General features: G+C 37.6%; 1 protein-coding gene across 18 annotated transcripts in view; it reads right to left on the bottom strand.

Moving 5' to 3' along the window:
- Positions 1-21444, bottom strand: part of TSGA10 (testis specific 10) — a 166626-nt gene that overhangs the window by 69748 nt on the left and 75434 nt on the right. For all 18 annotated transcript variants that reach the window (XM_033238979.1, XM_033238984.1, XM_033238976.1 and 15 more), the window contains 6 exons: positions 21262-21377; positions 18749-18903; positions 12729-12784; positions 11423-11591; positions 8614-8724; positions 4378-4563 (listed from right to left, as the gene is read on the bottom strand). In XM_033238979.1, coding sequence (XP_033094870.1) covers positions 4378-4563; positions 8614-8724; positions 11423-11591; positions 12729-12784; positions 18749-18903; positions 21262-21377 — 793 coding nt within the window. The remainder of the gene's footprint in view (positions 1-4377; positions 4564-8613; positions 8725-11422; positions 11592-12728; positions 12785-18748; positions 18904-21261; positions 21378-21444) is intronic.

Here is a 21444-nt window from a genome sequence, read left to right on the forward strand (position 1 = left end):
TGACAACCTTATTCATCTATTAACAATACCAAGTGTGGGAGAAGAAGATTTAGAGCAACTCGAACCATCACACAGTGCAAGCGGGAGTGTAAAGTGATGCAACCACTTTGATTTCTTGTTTGTTTTTTGTCTCCATCTCCTCCAGCATTTATCCTTTGTGTTACAAATAATACAATTATACTTTTAGTTATTTTTAAATGTACAATAAATTACTATTGACTATAGTCACCCTGTTGTACTATCAAATACTAGATATTATTTATTCAATTCGTCAGGTTTTTACAAAGTTGAGCATACTTACCATATAATCCAGCAATTCCACTCCTAGTTATTTATCCAAGAAAAATGAAAACTTACATGCACACACAGACTTGAACACAATGTTCACAGAAATTATATTCCTCATGGCCAAAAACTAGAAACAACCTGTTATGGACAAAACTGTGTCCCCTCCAAATCTATACGTTGAACCCTAATCCCCCAGGGTGACTCTATTTGGAGACAGGGCCTTTAAAGAGGTAATTAAGGTTAAATAAATGGGGTTATAAGGACAGGATCCTAACCCAACATGACTGCTGTCCTTGTAAGAATAGGACCGAGGCTGTGCATGCACAGAAGAAAGGCCATGCGAGAACGTAGCAAGAAGGCAGACATTTGCAGACCAAGGAGAGAGGCTCCAGAAGAAACCAAACCTTCCGGCACTGTTATCTTAGACTTCCAGTCTCCAGAACTGTGAGAAAATCATTCAGAGAGAAATAAACAAATCCACAATTACAGAAGAAGATCTTAACATGTCTTTCAGTAATTGAGAGATCAAGAATATAATTACAGTAAGGATTTATAAGATTTGACTGACACTATTAACAAGCCTAATCTAATATGGAAATATATATAACACATATATATGCATCCACCAAGAAGTGAGCACAGATGCTTTTCAAGGTCATGTAGAATATTATCAAATATTGATTACATAATCTGCCACTAAGCAATTCTTAGCAGAGAGCAAAGAATTATCACAAGCCATTTTATCTGATCACAATATTAGAAACATTAGACAATAAGATATTAGACACAAGAAAGTAAAAATAGGCGAATAACCTCAAGTCCCCTGTACATTGGAAAGTTTTTTAAAACTTAAGGCCAAGTATGGTAGCTCATACCTCTAATCCCAGCACTTTGGGAGGTTGAGGTGGGAGGATCACTTGAGGCCAGGAGATCAAGACCAACCTGGGCAATACAGTAAGGCTCCATTGCTACAAAAAAATTAAAAATTACTTGGGAGGCTGAGGCAGGAGAATGGCGTGAACCCGGGGGGCAGAGCTTGCAGTGAGCTGAGATCCGGCCACTGCACTCCAGCCTGGGCCACAGAGCCAGACTCCGTCTCAAAAAAAAAAAATTAAAAATTAGCTGGGTGTGGTGGCTCACACTTGTGGTGTTAGCCACTTGGAGGCTGAGACAGGTGGATCACTTGTGCCCAGGGGCTGGAGGCTGCGGTGAGCTATGATTGTACCACTGCACCCCAGCCTGGGAACAGAGTGAGACTCTGTCTCAAATAAACAAACAAACTTTAGTAATTAAAAATAAATCATAATGAAACTAGATGATATTAAAAACCAAATGGCAATAAAAGCATTACCTCAAAACTTGTGGGCTGCAGGTGGCTGCACCCAAAAAAATATAGAAAAATTTCCAGTCTTCAATGTACACAGAAGAAGAAAGATATAAAATCATGAAATATGATACATTGATTCTAAAATTCATTTGAGACAGTTTAATAAACACCAAGTACAGTCAAAATAATTTGAGGGAACATTAATTCTCCCAGATATCAAGACTCAGTATAAAATTATAGTAGCTACAAGAGTGTATTATTGACAAGGGGATAAACAGACCAATGGAGCCGAATGTATGGGAACTTATTTTTATGACAAAGTAGACTTGACGTATTTCAGAGAAGAAAGGATAATGGATATCTGTTCACAAAGATAAAAATTATATGTCTACTTCAAACCACACAAAATCAATCTCAAATAGGTTAAAGTCCTAAATGTAAATGTCAAAATTTCACATACTTTCAAACATTTACAAGAACTTTTTTGTTGTTTTTTTGAGACGGAGTCTCGCTCTGTCGCCCCGGCTGGAGTGCTGTGGCCGGATCTCAGCTCACTGCAAGCTCTGCCTCCCGGGTTTACGCCATCCTCCTGCCTCAGCCTCCCGAGTAGCTGGGACTACAGGCGCCCGCCACCTCGCCCGGCTAGTATTTTTGCATTTTTAGTAGAGATGGGGTTTCACCGTGTTAGCCAGGATGGTCTCCATCTCCTGACCTCGTGATCCTCCTACCTCGGCCTCTCAAAGTGTTGGGATTACAGGCATGAGCCACCGCGCCCGGCCTAGAGGAACTTTTAAATGAAAATACAGGAAAGTATCTCTCTGGCCTCGGGACTGTATAGGATTTCTTAAAGAAGACATAAAATTATAAACTATATTGGAAAAGACTGATAATAATTCTGAGTATATCAGAACTTAACATGCCTGTTTATATTGCAAGGAAGGTGAAAAGACAAACCACAGACAAGGACAAGATAATTGTAATATTTTTTTTTTTTTTTTTTTTTTTTTTTGAGACAGAGTCTCGCTCTGTCGCCCAGGCTGGAGTGCAGTGGCCGGATCTCAGCTCACTGCAAGCTCCGCCTCCCGGGTTTACGCCATTCTCCTGTCTCAGCCTCCCGAGTAGCTGGGACTACAGGCGCCCGCCACCTCGCCCGGCTAGATTTTTGTATTTTTTAGTAGAGACGGGGTTTCACCGTGTTAGCCAGGATGGTCTCGATCTCCTGACCTCGTGATCCGCCCGTCTCGGCCTCCCAAAGTGCTGGGATTAATTGTAATATCTTTAAAAGGATTATTATCAAGAATATATAGAGAATTCTGTTAAAAATCAATATGAAGGCAGAGCGTGGTGGCTCATACCTGTGATCTCAGCACTTTGGGAGGCCGAGGTGGGCGGATCACGAGGTCAAGAAATCGAGACCATCCTGGCCAACATGGTGAACCCCCATCTTTACTAAACATACAAAAAAAAAAAAACCTAGCTGGGCAGGGGGATGCATGCCTTTAGTCCCAGCTACTCGGGAGGCTGAGGCAGGAGAATCACTTGAACTCGGGAGGCGGAGCTTGCAGTGAGCCGAGATCGCCACCCCACTCCAGCCTGGTGACAGAGCAAGACTTCATCTCAAAAAAAAAAAAAAAAAAAAATCAATCAATCAATATGAAAAAGGTAAGTTACCCAAAAAAGCTACCCAACAGAAAAATGGACAAAGTTTACCAAAATTTCATTCCAGAGAAATTCAAGAAAACGTTCATAGAGGAAGAATCCTAAATGGCTAAGAAACATGAAAAGGTCTTCAATTTTACTTGTAATCAAGGAAGCACAAGACAAAAAGTATGGAAAAAAACTGTCTGACAATATCGAGTATTGATTCATATTTGAGAAAATAACTCATGATTTCTAATGGCAGAATGACACTTTAGAGAGCGATTTGACAAAAACTTAGAGAAGAGTTGAAATTGCACATATCTTGGATCTATTCCAGGCATATGGCTTTTTAAAATTCACTTACAGGCATAAATATAAGGAAACATGTAGTCAAGGAGAAATGTAAAAGGTTTCTTGCAGTGTTTTATCACAGAAAAAAGTGAAAAAAAATTAAATTTCCTTCAATATGGGAATGAATTTTAAAAAGGAAATATTTATACAATGAATATATGCAACTGTTTGAGTAAAACAGTACACTATATATATCAAAATAGATGTGTCAAAATTATAATATTGAGCAAAGAGGGCAAGTTGCAATTGAATATCTCCAACTATGTGTGTTATCACTTAAATAAAAACCAAAACATACAAAACAACATTATACATTATTTGTGGGTGTAAGATTGTAGAAAAAGTATAAACATATGCAAAAGAGTTAGACACACTGATAGGAAAGTTATGCACACCAGCAATTAGGGAGGTAGGAGGGAAAAAGATGAGAGAAGTTTTATCTGTAATGTTTTATTTCTTTAAACAAGAAGACATTTGAAGCAAATACGGCAAAATGTTACATGTGGGAGCTGGGGATATGTTTATCTGTTTTGTTACCTTTTTTGCACTTTTTTTTGTATGTTTGAAATAGTTTCTAATTTTAACAAATGCTAATGATTGTTCTGGATGTAGGGTAGTTAAGAGATTGTAGAAGAATCAAAGTATAAGGAGAATGGTTAACATTCTTATATTGATTAGTGTTTGTTCATACATTTATTTCATGGAAGGCCAAACAAAACTCTTTTAAATATAATGCAGGATGTATTATAAGCATATTTTTCCAAACTTACTTGCTCAACCTCTCTGTTGAGGGAATCCACTTTTTCTTTTAATCTGTTACCCTCTGCCTCGGCAGTGATAAGTTCCAGTTTGAGGGTATTGTTATCTGCCTCTGATTGACGGGCTTTACTTTCCCAGTTTTCAGCATCTTCATTGGCTTTTCGAAGTTGTTCCATCATTTGCCGGTTCTCAGACTCCTGAAAAGCAAACTTTAGCTATTACTTTAAAACATTTAAAATGTTCAACATATGATAAAATTAAACATTATTTTCCAAGTCATTGGGAATTCACTTGCCATGAGAAGCATTTATACTAGAACCCTGAGGAAATGCATCTATACTCTTAGTTTAGAAAACAGGTCATCCTGTAACTAACAAAGACAGTGCAATCAGGATCTGCCCTAGCTCCTGAGTGACACTCAGTGAACACTAGTAAATAGTAAATTTAAGTCAGTTACTCTTTTCTTCAAGACCTGAATGAATTTGTTTTGTTTTGTTTTTTTTTTTTTTTGAGACGGAGTCTTGCTCTGTCGCCCAGGCTGGAGTGCGTGGCCGGATCTCAGCTCACTACAAGCTCTGCCTCCCGGGTTTACGCCATTCTCCTGCCTCAGCCTCCCGAGTAGCTGGGACTACAGGCGCCCGCCACCTCACCCGGCTAGTTTTTTGTATTTTTAGTAGAGACGGGGTTTCACCGTGTTAGCCAGGATGGTCTCGATCTCCTGACCTCGTGATCCGCCCGTCTCGGCCTCCCAAAGTGCTGGGATTACAGGCTTGAGCCACCGCGCCAGGCTGAATTTGTTCTTATATTTCCTTTTGTTCAAAGTCCTCCACAGCCTGCTTTTCTCATATGTCTGCTTACTGACTACTTGCTGGTCTGGTTTCTGAGTCTCTGACCTTTCGTATTGGTGTATTTCCTTGTTCCTGACCAATTTACTGGGCTGTGCTGGCTACAGAGCTTGTGAGTACTTGCATATTTTAAGTGTCAACTTCTGATAATTTCCTGTCTGGTGCCTGCCTTTTATTCATAGCCCCAGCCTTAATTATCTTGATCATGAACTGTTCTATGATTATCTTTTACCTGCTAGTCTAGTAACTTTCCCTGCCAGTCTAGTAACTTTCCTGAAATTGCTCAGAAGTAAACTATCAAACCTATGCCAATAAACACTAGTTGTAAATATGCATTCATGTATAAACTGAGCATACAATAAGAACCAGAGTTTTTAAACTTTCAAAATTCTATCATGAGCAGAGTAACTGAAGTAGGGTGTGATTTCTAGTAGGGAAATAAGGAGGGGAAGAAATTCAGCTCCACAAACAACATAATTGACCAAGTAATCATTATTAGGCTATTTTTAAAAACATTTTATTATGGTTTGGTGAATTCATTCTAAAAAATTAGTTGCCATTTTGGTAATTAATTATTTAAAAGAGCTCTTTCTCTCCTGTTAATAAATAGTGCACGTCCCTATCAGAAATCCTGGGCTAAATAAAATGACCAAATTGCAATAAATAATGTCTCACTAATACTCCTTTCAAATCAGATAAGCCGTCTCTCGATTATGATTACTGGTGGAAATTCAGCTAATATTGCCACCTTGTGGCCTCTAATGTGAAAGGTCTTTGCCAAGTCTGTGTCAGTCAACAAAATACGAAACTACCTTATTGGCTTTCAAGATTCAGATACTCCGAATGTGTCAGTAGGAACCTGGTGCGTGTTTTCCATGATTGTACTAACAATAATAGTTGTGTACAGAGTATGTACTTGGAGGGTGCTTGTACAATATACTTAAAGGAATTTTATTCACATCGATTTTTACCCTCTTTTTGTGCAATACTTACTATGTCATTCACTTAAAACTGCCTTGCAGCTTTGTGTTGTTAGGTGTGGATGCAAAGCCTCCCCAATAACACCTTATATTTCTCTAAAATAGGAACCATTTTTATATTAAATTTAGTTCTGTGACCAGGTAGTACATTGCTCAAAGTGAAAAGGGATTCCACAGAATGTCTCTCCTGTCCTCCAACCACCCAGTGCTCCTTCCTTCTTGGCAAGCAGAAAGCATATTTTACCCTTTTCCATATCCTCCCATAGAGGCCAGAGAAGTGTTGAGCCTGAGAGGCAACACTATAAAATGAAACTATTCTTTGGGATTCTCTATTTCCTGCTTTCAGGATCTCTTTACTTCAGTATGGTGCCTCCCCTGTATCCACAGCTCCCTCTGGCCACCCACAAGTCTCACTGCAACACTCCATAGGACTCAGCTGGAATCCTTTGCATTTCTTGCCTAAATTATGGTTACAACCTCTTCTAACTGCTCTCTCCACTTCTAATTTTGTTACCCTTCTGGTTTATTCTTGACATTTCCAAAATAAACTTCCTAAAAGGTAATCCTTAAATAACTTTTATGGTTTAGTTCTAACAAAAGCTTCTGAAAATAGGGTTCAAAGAAGATCTTTCTTACCTCTCCTTTATCATCCACTTGTACACACTACTCTACCTACAGGATCTACTTTTTCCCCTACACCTTGCTCATGTTGTGCCCACTGCCTGGGAGTCATTCTGTTTCCTCTCCGTTTTTCATCTCTGGCACTCCAGCACCTAGCACACTGCATGAATGAGTGAATGAATGAAGTACTCCATACTTCTTCATGGGCTATCCCTATCAAAATGGATCTGTGGTTCATTCTCTCAGGGCCTGTATCCATCCAGTGTTATGCAATCTCATAAACAAATTCATACTAGGATGCTAAAATCCCCAGTACTTTGGAAGGCCAAGGTGGGAGGATCACTTGAGCATAAGAAGCTTGATGTGTGATGTCTGAAAATGTAATTCTAGAATCTAAAAGTTCTAATCCCTAATGGTGGAATTTCAGGTAATGTTACTAACAGACTAGAGAGATAAAGGGAAGTGTTTAACACTGGCTGAAAGCTTACTATGTTAAATGTTGCTCTGGGCTGGATGCTGTGGCTCATGCCTGTAATCCCAGCACTTTGGGAGGCTGAGACAGGTGGATCACTTCAGGTCAGGAGTTCGAGACCAGACTGGCTAACATGGCAAAACCCCTGTCTCTACTAAAAATGCAAACTTAGCTATAATCCCAGCTACTCAGGAGGCAGGAGAATTGCTTGAACCTGGGAGGCAAAGGTTGCGGTGAGCCGAGATTGCACCACTGCACTCCAGCCTGGCAACACAGTGAGCCTGTCTCAAAAAAAAAAAAAAAAAAAAGTTCCTCTGGATATTCATTTATTTCTAACCTATTCCAGAATAGATTCAGATGGCTCACTGTGCTAGGTGTTTTAAATTATCTCACTTACTTGGGTGTTCTTCCTGATTACAGATGGGAAGAATCAGAGAGGTTAAGTAGCCTGCATAAATAAAAAGCCTTCTGTTCATTTATGGTACTACATTGCTAGAACCTTAAAATCAAGAAGTGTAGGAAACCACATGCTTTTCCTATACAGGCTGCTTGCTGCCTGAAAGCAAGGATTGCAATTTAGGAATCCTTAGACTCTCTTCTGTCTCAAAGCCCTTAACAGTACTATGCATACCATAAATAAATATTCAAGATGTGTTTGTGGACTGATATGAAATGATAAAATAGTGTAGGTGGATTGATTATTATAATAGGTATAGTGTTACCTACATACCACTCAAACCATTAATGGGAACATCCTCCCTCAATTTTAGATAATATTTTAACTAATAGACATATTTAAAATCCTCAGTAAAGCTGCCTGTTTATTCCTGAGTTGCCACACACAAACCACACTTATTGGAGTCATCTGATGTCACATACGTGTGCCTGGCCAAATGATTGCTAACAGAGAAGTGTGAGGGGAACCATCTGCCCTGTAGTCCTAAAAAAATAGATGGCCCTATAACAGGGTAATCAATTCTGATCTGCTACATAATCAGTGGAACCTCTTTTGTCAGAGGTCTGTAATTGGAAAATCCACCACTTTCAATTACATTGTAAGTGAGGTCAAGTTGATTCTGGCCCTTCGTCCATCATCCAGTTAGGAAGATTCTGCTTGTCTAGAGTGGCAGAGTCGCAAAACAAAAGGGGCATATTCTCAAGGCATCGTTCTGAATATTCTAAATATGTAGTTAACCCATCATTGTCAAAACTAAAATCTACCATGTGTTGAAGAAAGCTTTGGTTCATCCGTCCCTCTGAGTACACTCAATTCTAAATTAACTCAGTGAAAACTAAGTATCATGAGCAAAAAGAAAAAAAAACACATACCTCAGACTTTAATATGTTCTTCAGCTTGTTAACCTCCAGATTCGTATCTTGAACCTTCTGTTTTATGTCATTAAGTTCATTATGCGTGTCATTCAATTTTTTGGACAGTGCCTATGTGAAAAAAGATAGGTACATTTGACTACAAAAAGCAAAAAATTTCTATATCTCAAAAATACCATAAACAAAATTTTAAACACTTGGAACAAATAAAATTAACATATCTAATATATAAACTCATATAAAAACAGAAAACACATGAGCCCAATAGCAAGTGGGCAAATGACCCAAACAGGCAATTCACAAAGGGAAGCATAAGTAGATAAGACCCGAAAAAAACTAAACTTTACCAGCAACCGAAGATAAGCTTAACTAAAACAATGCATTACTATGTGCTTATCAAATTAATACAGATTTAAAGCTGTTCAGCTATGGCAAAGAATGGGCATTTCCACGTACTGCTGGAGTAAATGTAGATTTGCAGAAAAAAAATCTGTGATCAGGTATCTGGTGATGTATCAAGAGACAATTTTTAAACGCTCATAAAAACAAGAAAGACAAAAATGTTGATTATTGTTGAAGGTGAGAGATGGCACATGGGGATTCATTATATTTGAAAATGTCTATTTACATTTTTTTTTTAATTTAAAAAAGAAAGCTCAACTGGGTGTGGTGGCTCATTCCTGTAATCCTGGCACTTCGGGAGGATCACTTGAGCCTAAGAGTTTGAGACCAGCCTGAACAGCATAGTGGGAACCCAACTCTACAAATAAATAAATAAATAATAATTAAAAAGAAACCTCATAATCTATGACTCAGTCTGAAATGAAATGTAATAAAATTTAATGAGATACTGTCATTAAGGCATTATTTGTTATTGTGACAATATTTATTCACATTAAGTGAATCATGCAGTAAATAACAGTATATCTACATAGTGACATAACCACATAATAGAATACTACATACCTATGAGAAACGTTTGGAATGATTTTTAATAATACAGGGAAATATTTGCCTATGTTAAATGAAAAAAAATCATGCTAAAACACAAAAATACCTCATTATCCGAATTTGTTAAAAATTGTGGTATCAAGGATAAAATTGTTTAGTTTCCACTTTCTAGTCTTCTACAATACAGGTTCTTAACCTGTGGTCCACAGAGAGAGACTTCTCTTCTACCTTGGGCCTATGACCATGACCGAAGGAGAAAACTACTTTTGAACATATGTAAATTGTTATGACAACAGTTTTCTTCTGATTATAAAAAATGTTTACGAAGTTTGAACAAGGCAGGAAAATGCTTACAATATTATACTAAGCGAATAATAGCTATAAAATATTTATTAAGTGATATACTGGACAGTACAGTAAGTGCTTTCCAGGTATAGTCTCACTTATCCGTTTTTACAGATGCGACAGAGACTCAGAGAAGTTGGTTCATATGATCACACGCAGAGAGCGAGATTCAACCCATGTGAACCTTACTCGGCTCTACTACCTCTTCATGTAGAAAAAAGCATGATATAAAATGATAGGTGATTTTATCCCACTACAATAGAAAGGTGTATAAAAATAGTGTTAAAATTTGTAAGTGCACTGAATAGCAATAAAAAAAAATACGTCAAATGTAACAGTGACTGACTGGGTGTTAAAAACATGGGGGCTTTTTTAAACTCTTAACTTTTTGTTTAGAAAAAAAGGCTTTCTATAATAAGCTTCTATTTCTAAACCAATCAAAAAAATAGAAACTAAATTTCTAGGTTTTCATAAATAAGATATATCCATCTTTAGCCCATATGCTGTAGCTGTAAAGAGTACACAAAGGCAGACCTTATAAATTCTCATCTTTTGGTTTTTATTGCTATTCATTAATTTTTTAAATAAACTTTTAGAATAGTTTTAGATTTACAAAAAAGTTGTGAAGACAGTATAAAGAGCACCTCTGTTGTTAACATTTTACATTAGTATGGTACAAATGTCACAATTAATAAACCAATATTGATACATTATCTAAAGTCCATACTTTATTCAGATTTCCTTCCTTTTTTACATAATGTCCTTTTTCTGTTCCAGGATCCTATTATTCATTAACTTTAAAAAAAAATACTTTAACATTTCAGATAATTTTTTATGATTAACAAAGTATTACATCTTTATAGCTGTTTAAGTAAATTAATAATCTTTAACAGTTAAAGAATACAGACTTTCAGGATGCAAACTAAACACACTGAAAGTGATATCAAAGTGGGGGAAATCATTTGGTCTTAAAAATTTTGAGAAGGGAAGAAATTTTCCAAATACGATTTTTAAATGTTCAAGTTAAAATAAATGTTATTGGAAATGAGAACTGCAGATTAGACTTAAATATATTGCCTTAGGAAGAAAGAGTAAGAGGAACTTTCCTAAAAAGAATCACAGTGCTAATAGGACCAAAAAACAAGGGACAGTCCATATATTCATACTTGAAACAGAATTATACGTAGTCCATTTTTTAAGAAAACCTATTCTTTAAGGGTTCTCAAGGTTTTTAATTCTCATTTGTTGATTATTCAAATATTTATCCTTCAGTAAGGAAGTACTAAGATTTAATACAAACACAGCCCTGTTCTCTCTTTTCTTTAATATTTAACCCTTTGTGTTTGAGAATTCCATTTAAAAATTATGTGGCCTATTTTGTTATAAAAAAAAAAAAAAAAAAAAAGGCTAGTTCCAGTATCTGAGCTCTTCTATAAAATGAAATGAGGGCTGTTCCTCACAAGAAATGTATATTTTTTTTTCTTGGAGAAAATGATTCTAGGAACAAGTGTACCTGGTTTTCTTGTTTAGCTTTAGCAAACTGTTCTTGGAGATTGTCATTGTCATGAGCCAAGATATCTCTTTCCCTGGCGATCTGGGCCAGCTCATCATTTGTCTCATCCAATTGCCGACGCATTCTGGAAATGTCTTGTTCACACATAATTAGGGCCTCGGTAGACTGTCTATTCCACAAATCAAAGAGTACATAAGAAGAGAATTTACTGAAACAGAGCAACAAATTCTCACAAGACAGAAGATGGACAGTTAACAGGAAAACATTTGAAGAGATTTTAAACACATTTGAATTTATAGGAATAAACACTGCAAAGACAGTGCATTAGAGTTTCTCAATGTTGCCATCATTTCACTATGAAAAGGATACTAAGTATACATAATAATCAATGATTTGCCAAATATTTCAAAACTTCTGACATCAAGTAATAGGAAGGCTTTCATCCTACCTCTGTTATGGCTTATTCTCCTTTACAGGTTCCTCTTCCCCTGCCCGCTTAAAAATTAATGCTTTTCAGGGCTCAAGCCTTAGCCTCTCAATTATTCTCACTCTAGCCTTTCTCTCAAACTCTATTCATATCCATGGTTCCCAACCCCATCTATACCCAATGACTCCAAAATAATTATCTCCAGCTTTAGCCCCTCTGTTATACCCCAGACTTATATTTAACTGCTTACTAGACATGTCTACAATAAGGTCCCAAAGGTTCTTCAAATTCAGAGGTAAAATCATTTTTTCTCCTCATACTTTCTTCATGTTCAGTATTCATCCCTGGCCAGAAACTTGGCATTTTCCTAGTGTCTCTCCTTCATATAAAAACACTTCACTCCTTCTGTCCCACAACTCTTAAACCCCAATTTATCATCACCTCTTCTGCTTGGGTATCTTTCTAACACAAAATCTCCTCAGAATTCTTTAATGATTTCTTATTGCCCCAAGAATATAATCAATACTCATTTGTTTATAACACAAGCCTCTGCCTGCCTATCTAGCCTCGTCCCTTCACTTCTTCCCTCACGCTCTAGGTTTCAACCACACTCAACCCACTTGTAGGTCAAGAGGCTTGCGAACATGATCTGTGGTTCTTTGCTATTCTTTCTACTTTGAATGCCCTTGCCTTCCCCTTACTTTACTTGGCAAACACCATCCCCTCTTTTAGTTCCCTAGACAGGCTTAGACCTCCTTTGATGAGAGAGTTAGCACCTTACATGTATCACTAAGCCCCTTGTTTCTTACTATCTTTGTACCTAACATGGTACTTGGCCCCCCAGTAAGTGCTCCAATATTTGTTGAATGACTGATTTACCTTGATGCCTGTTCCATCTCAGCAATGATATTCTTCATGCCTGAAATGGTCTTTTCCTTGAAAAATAATATAAGTATTAAATAAAAAAAAAATCTTAAGCTGTTATTTCTGTTAAAATTGAATGAACAAAAAGAAAATTTCCCCTTCCCTTTAGGTTTCCATTTGGTTTTAAAAACATGTATGTCCTATTCTTTTCCATACTTTAAAGTCTAGTATATCAACGTGAATATCTGCATGGGGTAAAAATAGATTATGTTCATTAAAGTAAAGGCTATACTTAGGTATAATTATATGAGATCAGTATATCAAATTCTTTGTTAAAAGATAGTTTGTGCAGTCACCCAGGAACACAAGAACACCCTATAACCACCTGTTTTTGGAGGCAAACCAGTGGTTTGGCTTTGGAGTATTGGCATTTTATACTGGGATAAGAACTGGTTCTCTTGATTGCATTCTTTATGTTATAAAACCCAGAGAAGCCAATCATGCATACCTAAATTTAGTATTTAAGAATAATTTTGATTAAGTGTATTATTTATATTAGCCAGCAACAAAATCTTCAAAAAGCTGTTCCAATCCAATTACATATAGAAGTATACTACTGATATTTAGGTGTGAGCTAATGAGGTGGTAAGCATTAGGCCTAGAGCAAAGGTAAGAAAAATAAGCTATCTATATTTTCCTTTTTTAAAGGTGTGGTGAGGGAGTAGAAGTAGCGGAGTCAGTCAAGGCAGAGATGGGTTTGAATATCTTAATGCCTTTAATACCATTCCCACACCTCTTTTTAAAACTTCCATTGACCCTGAACTAGTCCAACTATAAACAGATATTTAGAGCTAACATTAGCCCTAAAAAAGTAAGAAAGTTATTTCACTATGTAATAACTGGATTTCACCTTGCCCTTTGAATTTTCAAATCTTAAAAGTAACCAAGTAAAAAGATTTTTAAAAACTCAAACCTGTATTTTTCCAACCAATTCTGTTCCTGTTTCCTTTTTTTTTTTTTTTTTTTTTTTGAGACGGAGTTTTGCTCTTGATGCCCAGGCTGGAGTGCAAGGGCGCGATCTCGGCTCACTGCAATCCCCGCCTCCTGGGTTCAAGTGATTCTCCTGCCTCAGCCTCCTGAGAAGCTGGGATTACAGGCATGCGCCACCATGCCCAGCTAATTTTTTGTATTCTTAGTAGAGACGGGGTTTCACTATGTTGGCCAGGCTGGTCTCAAACTCCTGACTTCAAGCAGATCCACCCGCATCAGCCTCCCAAAGTGCTGGGATTACAGGCATGAGCCACTGCGCCTGGCTGTTCCCGTTTCTTTAGCATTAGTTTTGCACACACTTGCGTGTGTATGTGTGCATACTATCTTCCCTTATTCATGTGCTCTCCTCTAGGGTATTTTTAGCTAGTTTCCCATTCTGCTTTCTCATGGAATGGTACAGATTCCACATCTGGCAGTAATGGATACTGGTGTGTTGTTAAAATATGCATTAAAAAAAAAAAGTTAAACCCCTTCAAGAAGGACAAGCCAATGAATGAAAAACTAAAAGACAAAATACTCCTTAAAATGGAATGTTTACACATTTTTGAAATATAATTTAATACATTTCTAAAACAAATTCTGAAAAGCTAGTTGAACTAGCGCTTTTGAAAGTCTTACTTGAGGCCGAGTGCGGTGGCTCACGCCTGTAATCCCAGCACTTTGAGAGGGTGAGGCAGGCGGAACACGAGGTCAGGAGTTCGAGACCAGCCTGACCAACATGGTGAAACCCCGTCTCTACTGAAAATACAAAAATTAGCCGGGTGTGGTGGTGGGTGCCTATAATCCCAGTTACTCAGGAGACTGAGGCAGGAGAACTGCTTGAACTCGGGAGGCAAGGGTTGCAGCAAGCCAAGACTGTGTCACTGTACTCCAGCCTGGGCGACAGAGACTCTGTCTCAAAAAAAAAAAAAAGAAAGTCCTTTCTTGATTAACCTTAAAATATGGTTTGATAAGCCTAACAAGGGCTTCGCTTTATCAATATAAGTGCATTTTAAAAAAAAAAAAAGAGATTATCTAGAAACATTGTAAAGTATCCAGGGCAACAAAATTTCTGGGTTAAATCCAATAATATATATCCTCTTAGCCTATTTTTCTCTTAATATGACCTTAATACCACCATTTCTCAAGTGTACCATCATTCCTTGTACAACTTCAGTATGTTCTAAGACGTATTCCTTGTACAACTTCAACGTTTAACAATTTTTTAAAATGATATTTAATATTCCTTATTCAACCTCATATGTTGTCCAACTAGGGACGTAGATTCATGTTAACTGTCAAAATTCAGTCTGGACAGGATGGTGCTAAGTATATTTAGAAAAAATAAACAAACTATAACATTATTCAAATAATTCTGGCTTTTCTTGACCAAAAATCTATGAAGTTGCTACTGAGTTTTCTAACTTTAATTGGTAGCAAGTAGTAAAACATTTTTTTAAACCATGAATACCAGAAAAAAAGTCACTTTACTCGCTATAATGTAGACTTTACCATGCTAATTTATTTTTGTAATCTCCATATGAACAGTATTAGTTTTCACTGAGTGGCCTTTGTTAGTTCAGCTCTGAGATATCATTGCAGAGAACATTTCCTCTTTTGATTGCCTAACACTACTTTACAAGATATTTTCCCTACAGAGGATGGATGTGTTTACTTTCTTTTTTTTTTTTTTTTGAGACGGAGTCTCACTCTGTCGCCGGGGCTGGAGTGCAGTGGCTGGATCTCAGCTCACTGCAAGCTCTGCCTCCCGGGTTCACGCCATTCTCCTGCCTCAGCCTCCTGAGTAGCTGGGACTACAGGCGCCCGCCACCTCGCCCGGCTAGTTTTTTGTATTTTTTAGTAGAGATGGGGTTTCACCGTGTTAGCCAGGATGGTCTCGATCTCCTGACCTCGTGATCCGCCCGTCTCGGCCTCCCAAAGTGCTGGGATTACAGGCTTGAGCCACCGCGCCCGGCCAGATGTGTTTACTTTCATAAAATCTTATGCAAAGTTCTTGAGTTTGAAGTAGACTTGTAACTCAATATTGCTTGTGAAAGAAATATAACACTGGTACAGTTAGCAGAATGGAAGAAATGTGAAATATTAGATATAGCACAAGAAAATGAGATTTTGAAAGATGTGAAGAATTTTGTTTCTAAATGTTAGTGTTTTGAAAGGAAATCATGCTTATTCAGAAATGTTTTGAATATAATGAGAAACAAAATTCCACCTAAAGAAACCTAACATTTCAAAGACGAGTCAGCCTTTTCCACAAGTATTTACCATCTCATGTCCTTTGATGACCTCAATTATGTCCATGATTCCCAAATCTATTAACTTTAAATTTTTCTCCAAACCTAAAAATCCAAGAGCCTTTGAATATTTCAATATTTCACCTACATATCCCAAAGACAATTCAAACTCAACATGTCAGTAACTTTCCTTTGTAAGCCTGTTCTAGTTCCTGTTTCTTCCTTCATACATAGGAATTATCCATGTGATTCTTAAGCCAGAAACCACACCTTGTTAATTTTACTTCCTTAAGAGACCTATTTCTTTCACTGATACTCCTACTATTCTAATATAGGTCTCAACACTGTTTTCTTAACTAGTGTCCCTGTCACTATTCTCATTTCCCTATAATCCATCTCTCATATAAATTTTAAAATGTCAGAATATGTTATAAAATAAATACCTAATTGTAACATTTCATTATCATTATTTCAGTGACCCTCCATATCCACGATGACAGAGCTCACACTAAACATCACATGTACTTTTATGATTTTTCCTTATCTATCCCATCTCTTCATGTATCTATATCCCATCTTTTCATCTATATCTCTTCATATATCTAAATCTATATATATAGATCATATATCTATATAGATATGTGAAGAGATGGGATATATACATATATATACACACACACATACATGCACTGTAAGGCTGCAATTAGCATCAGAACAGAGAAGGGACTGTCTGCCTATCCCATCTTTTCTTTGCCCTCCCATATGTATCTCTCTACAACTTGTTCTCTGGCCAGGGAAAACTATCAGGAAGTCTCATGAAATTCTCTCATGAAAGCCACTAGACTCTCACTTAAGCTGTTCAACCTGTCTGGATCACACTTTCTCATTGTCTTCTTCCCCTGAATATTCTCCTGACTACTATCTAGTCATTTTTCAGGGCAGTCCAGGCACCATCACTTACTTAATGGAAGGTTTTTCCAGACCTTCCTCCTCCCTTAACCCAATTCCCAGGCTGAATCAGGTGAGTTTTTGCCCAACTCCACAACATATTGTGCATATGTCATTATGGCACTTGATACATTCTATCATAACAGCACCTTTCTCTCTCTCCTTATTACACTAGGGGCTTTGAGAAAACGGACCATTCACTTTTTTTTTTTTTTTTTTTTTGAGACAGAGTCTTGCTCTGTCATGCAGGCTGGAGTAGGATGGCATGAACTAGGCTCATTGCAACGTCCACCTCCCAGGCTCAAGTGATACTCCTGCCTCAGCCTCCCAAGTAGCTGAGACTACAGGCATGTGCCACCATGCCCGGCCTCATCCTCAGTTTCTTTCTTTCTTTTTTTTTTTTTGAGACGGAGTCTCGCTCATCGCCCAGGATGGAGTGCTGTGGCGCGATCTCGGCTCACTGCAAGCTCCGCCTTCTGGGTTCACGCCATTCTCTTGCCTCAGCTTCCCGAGTAGTTGGAACTACAGGCGCCGCCACCACGCCCGGCTAATTTTTTTTGTATTTTTAGTGGAGACGGGGTTTCACCGTGTTAGCCAGGATGGTCTCGATCTCCTGACCTCGTGATCCGCCCGCCTCGGCCTCCCAAAGTGCTGGGATTATAGGCATGAGCCACCGCGCCCAGCCTGCACACGGCCAGCAACATCTTTTTTCAACAACAAAAATGTGGGATGGAGGTTATCATCCAGCTTTATTCACCAGTCCTACGTGACCTATCATCAAAGCCTGAGGATTATGTAAAAATGTGCTCCTAGGGCCGGGCGAGGCGGCTCACGCCTGTAATCCCAACACTTTGGGAGGCCGAGACGGGGGGATCACGAGGTCAGGGTATCGAGACCATCCTGGCTGACACAGTGAAACCCCCTCTCTACCAAAAAAAACACAAAAAACTAGCCGGGCGAGGTGGCGGGCGCCTGTAGTCCCAGCTACTCGGGAGGCTGAGGCAGGAGAATGGCATGAACCTGGGAGGCGGAGCTTGCAGTGAGCTGAGATCGCGCCAGCGCATCCCAGCCTGGGCAGCAGAGCGAGACTCCGTCTCAAAAAGAAAGGAAGAAAGAAAAGTTCTCCTAGTTCTAATTACCACTATTACAAAGGGTAACTACCTGAAAATGTTTGTTTTGTTTTTTTTTTTTTTTTTGAGACGGAGTCTCGCTCTGTCGCCCAGGCTGGAGTGCAGTGGCCGGATCTCAGCTCACTGCAAGCTCCGCCTCCCAGGTTCACGTCATTCTCCTGCCTCAGCCCCCCGAGTAGCTGGGACTACAGGCGCCCGCCACCTCGCCCGGCTAGTTTTTTGTATTTTTTAGTAGAGATGGGGTTTCACCACGTTAGCCAGGATGGTCTCGATCTCCTGACCTCGTGATCCGCCCGTCTCGGCCTCCCAAAGTGCTGGGATTACAGGCTTGAGCCACCGCGCCTGGCCCGAAAATATGCTTTTAAGAAGAAATTAGTCTCACTACTTTATTGTCATGCTTTATATTTTGATATCTGAATTAGTTCTTGTCAGTTAATGTTAATTACTAATTCATGATAGAAAAATCAACTTAAAATATTAACTACTGGATTTGTACACATGCTTCCTAAGACTATCTTAAAATATTTCAAAGTCAGATTTTGAAGTTTCAACTCTCTAGAAAAAAAAAATTTGAGAAAATTAGAATATTTTATTCAGATTCTAGTTTTTAAATCATAGTTTAACATTTAACATTTCATTTAAACGTTCCTTATAAACCACAGTTCTCAGAACATACTTTCATTGCCAAACTCTCTCCAAGGGATGCGATATTCTCAGATTTTTTATCCAAACATGCTTGCAGGCATTCCTTTTCTTTAGCCAGATCATTGAGGGTTCCACCAAGAATGCTGATTTCTTCTCGCTGTGCAATATTTTGCCTCGTAAAATTATCTAAATATGCAATCATAAAAGTGTTGTTTTAATCAAAATAATTTTTTTTCTATTTCAAGCAGATTATCGTACTTTTTGAAGTTCTCCTTACTTCTAATGTATTATATTCAATTACTAACGAGTGCTATATCCCAAATTAAAAAATGCTTTTTTGATTAAAAACTACAGTGAATTACAAAACTCTAAATGATGCATAAACACAAAAGCACAATACCAATGAATTAGAATAGTTAAGGAAAGCTCTATATTGCAAGTTCTCAAAGTAGACTTACATGTATGATGGGAAAAGAGAGAATGGGTGGATGAAGTAAGCGGAATACCAAACAATCTGTGGCATTTCTCCCCTCTAGTTTCCCCTCCCTTCCCGCTAGCCTAGAATCACTGTTGTATAAAAAGTTGGTAAGTAACAAATCTTAATAAAATATTCAATTAAGTCTTTAAAATAAAATGTCTTCTAATATTCTGATATTTCTAAAATAGTGTTATAAAAATTCCTAGGAAAAAAAAAATCATCCCAGGAAGTATGATGCAATTTGTGAGAACTCTTGCAAGCCAGTGTCAGTGTTGAAGGCCTGAATGATTGGTATAGAAGAATAGTTTTCCAATTGTGGTTTCTCAACCAGCACCATCAGCATCACCTGGGAAATGTACATTCTTAGGCCTCTACTCCAGACCTACTGAAACAGAAATTCTGGGGGTGGGCACAGCAATTTATGTTTCAGAAACTCCTTCTTTCCCCAGTGATTCTAATACATAATGAGGATTGAGAACCACTCGTCTAGAGTAGGGGTTCTAAGGTATTAGATTTACCTACAGAAACTGATAGAGACACAAAAGCTCTGTGTCTAGCCTACTTCAAGGAGGCTGGCTCCAGTGATCTTTATTAGCTCTCAAGGATCTGACACGGATGAAAGTTTGAGAACCACTGGTCTAGAGCTCTACAAGGGTAGCTCTGTTAGACCAGACTTCAAGATTAATCCCTACTAGGTTAATACCTGTGAGGCCCATCCAGGAGCAGTGCTAAGGGAGATAATACCATATTGTCATATGCCAAAAACTTGATCTATACAGTACTGGAGAATACGCCATGTCTCTTTTTGCAGGTAGTATTGCCTTTAAGGCAACCCACGTTTCGTGTGTCCTGATATCTGATTCATTCCCACTGGCAATCAAACAATCAATACATCTCTAAAATAACTCTAGTATCTCGTAGCTTAAAAAAATTATCAACCTAACAGCCCATTCAAACTATTACCCTATTTTCTTGCTACCCTTTAATAGCCAAACTTCTTGAGAGACTGCTTTTCTGTCCCGATTTCACTTCCCATTTATTCCTCAACCCACTCTATCTTCTACATCCAACACTCCAAACGTTTATTTTTTGGTGTTACCAAATCTTCCCATGTGCCGAATCCAATCAATATTTTTTTTTAGCCTCACTTATTTCACTTCTCAAAAGTGTCTGACAATTCATCATATCCTCCCCTTTTAAAAACACTTTGCTTTCTGGTCTTCCAAAATAACACTCACTTCTGGGTCTTCTTCCTACTTCTTTGGCTTCTTCTTACTCAGTCCTGGATCCTCTTCTCCTCATTCTCTACATTTCCCTAGGTAATTTCATGGTTTTAAAATATCATTTATATGCTGATGTGTCCCAAATATGTATCTTTCTCTTCTGAGACACAAATTTAAATATTCAACTGCTTACCTTAGATCTTTATTGGGACTTAAAATACCCAAATATGAGTTCTCCTTCAATATTACCTTTTATATTTCTGTTTTAATATTTCCTGGTTTGATACATAGTATCTCCACCTACCTAGTTGTTTATACCAGACATTCTTGAACTATATAATAGCGTGTTAACAATATTTCCTCTACTTTAAAATAAGCTCTTTTATAGCCCTGACCAAAATTTTACCCTATAAGATTAAGTTATGACCAAATTTTCATACTGATCACTAATAACAAACATAAATAGGAAACTTCAAAAAAGGGAACTTTCTCTACAAACCCCAGTAATATCATAGACATAACTAGCCATATGTACACTTTCCACCAAAAGTAATATATAGATACTATGTTTCATTACAGCAGCTATGGACAAGCTACATTACACAAAAAATTCAAAGTTATCATAAGTTTACAAACAAATTTTAACTTTCACTAAGTACTTATGGTGCTAAATCTAAAACTTTTTGCTGTCAAAAAAATAAATTTTTTCTATTATTTTTTATTCATAAACTTAGTTAAGGGCTTGTTTCCAAGTTTATCTATGTTATATTGAAGAGAAGAAAACATATCTTTGCTACCAAACTTAAGAAAAACTAAAAGTAATATCAGGAGAAAAAAACTCACCAATTTTTTCATCCAAGCACATAATTTTCTCCTGAGTAAGCTGTAGCTCATATTTTTTCTTAGCAAGGTGTCGTTGAGTATCAGAAAGATCTTTTTCTGTGTTTTCATACAAAAGTCTGCGAATATTTTAATAATAAAACTAATTCTGAAATTTTTGTTTTGCCATTTTGTAGTGTGTTTAAA

This window comes from Trachypithecus francoisi, unplaced genomic scaffold, assembly GCF_009764315.1.
Source record: "Trachypithecus francoisi isolate TF-2019V2 unplaced genomic scaffold, Tfra_2.0 Lachesis_group17, whole genome shotgun sequence".
Classification (NCBI taxonomy): Eukaryota; Metazoa; Chordata; class Mammalia; order Primates; family Cercopithecidae; genus Trachypithecus; species Trachypithecus francoisi.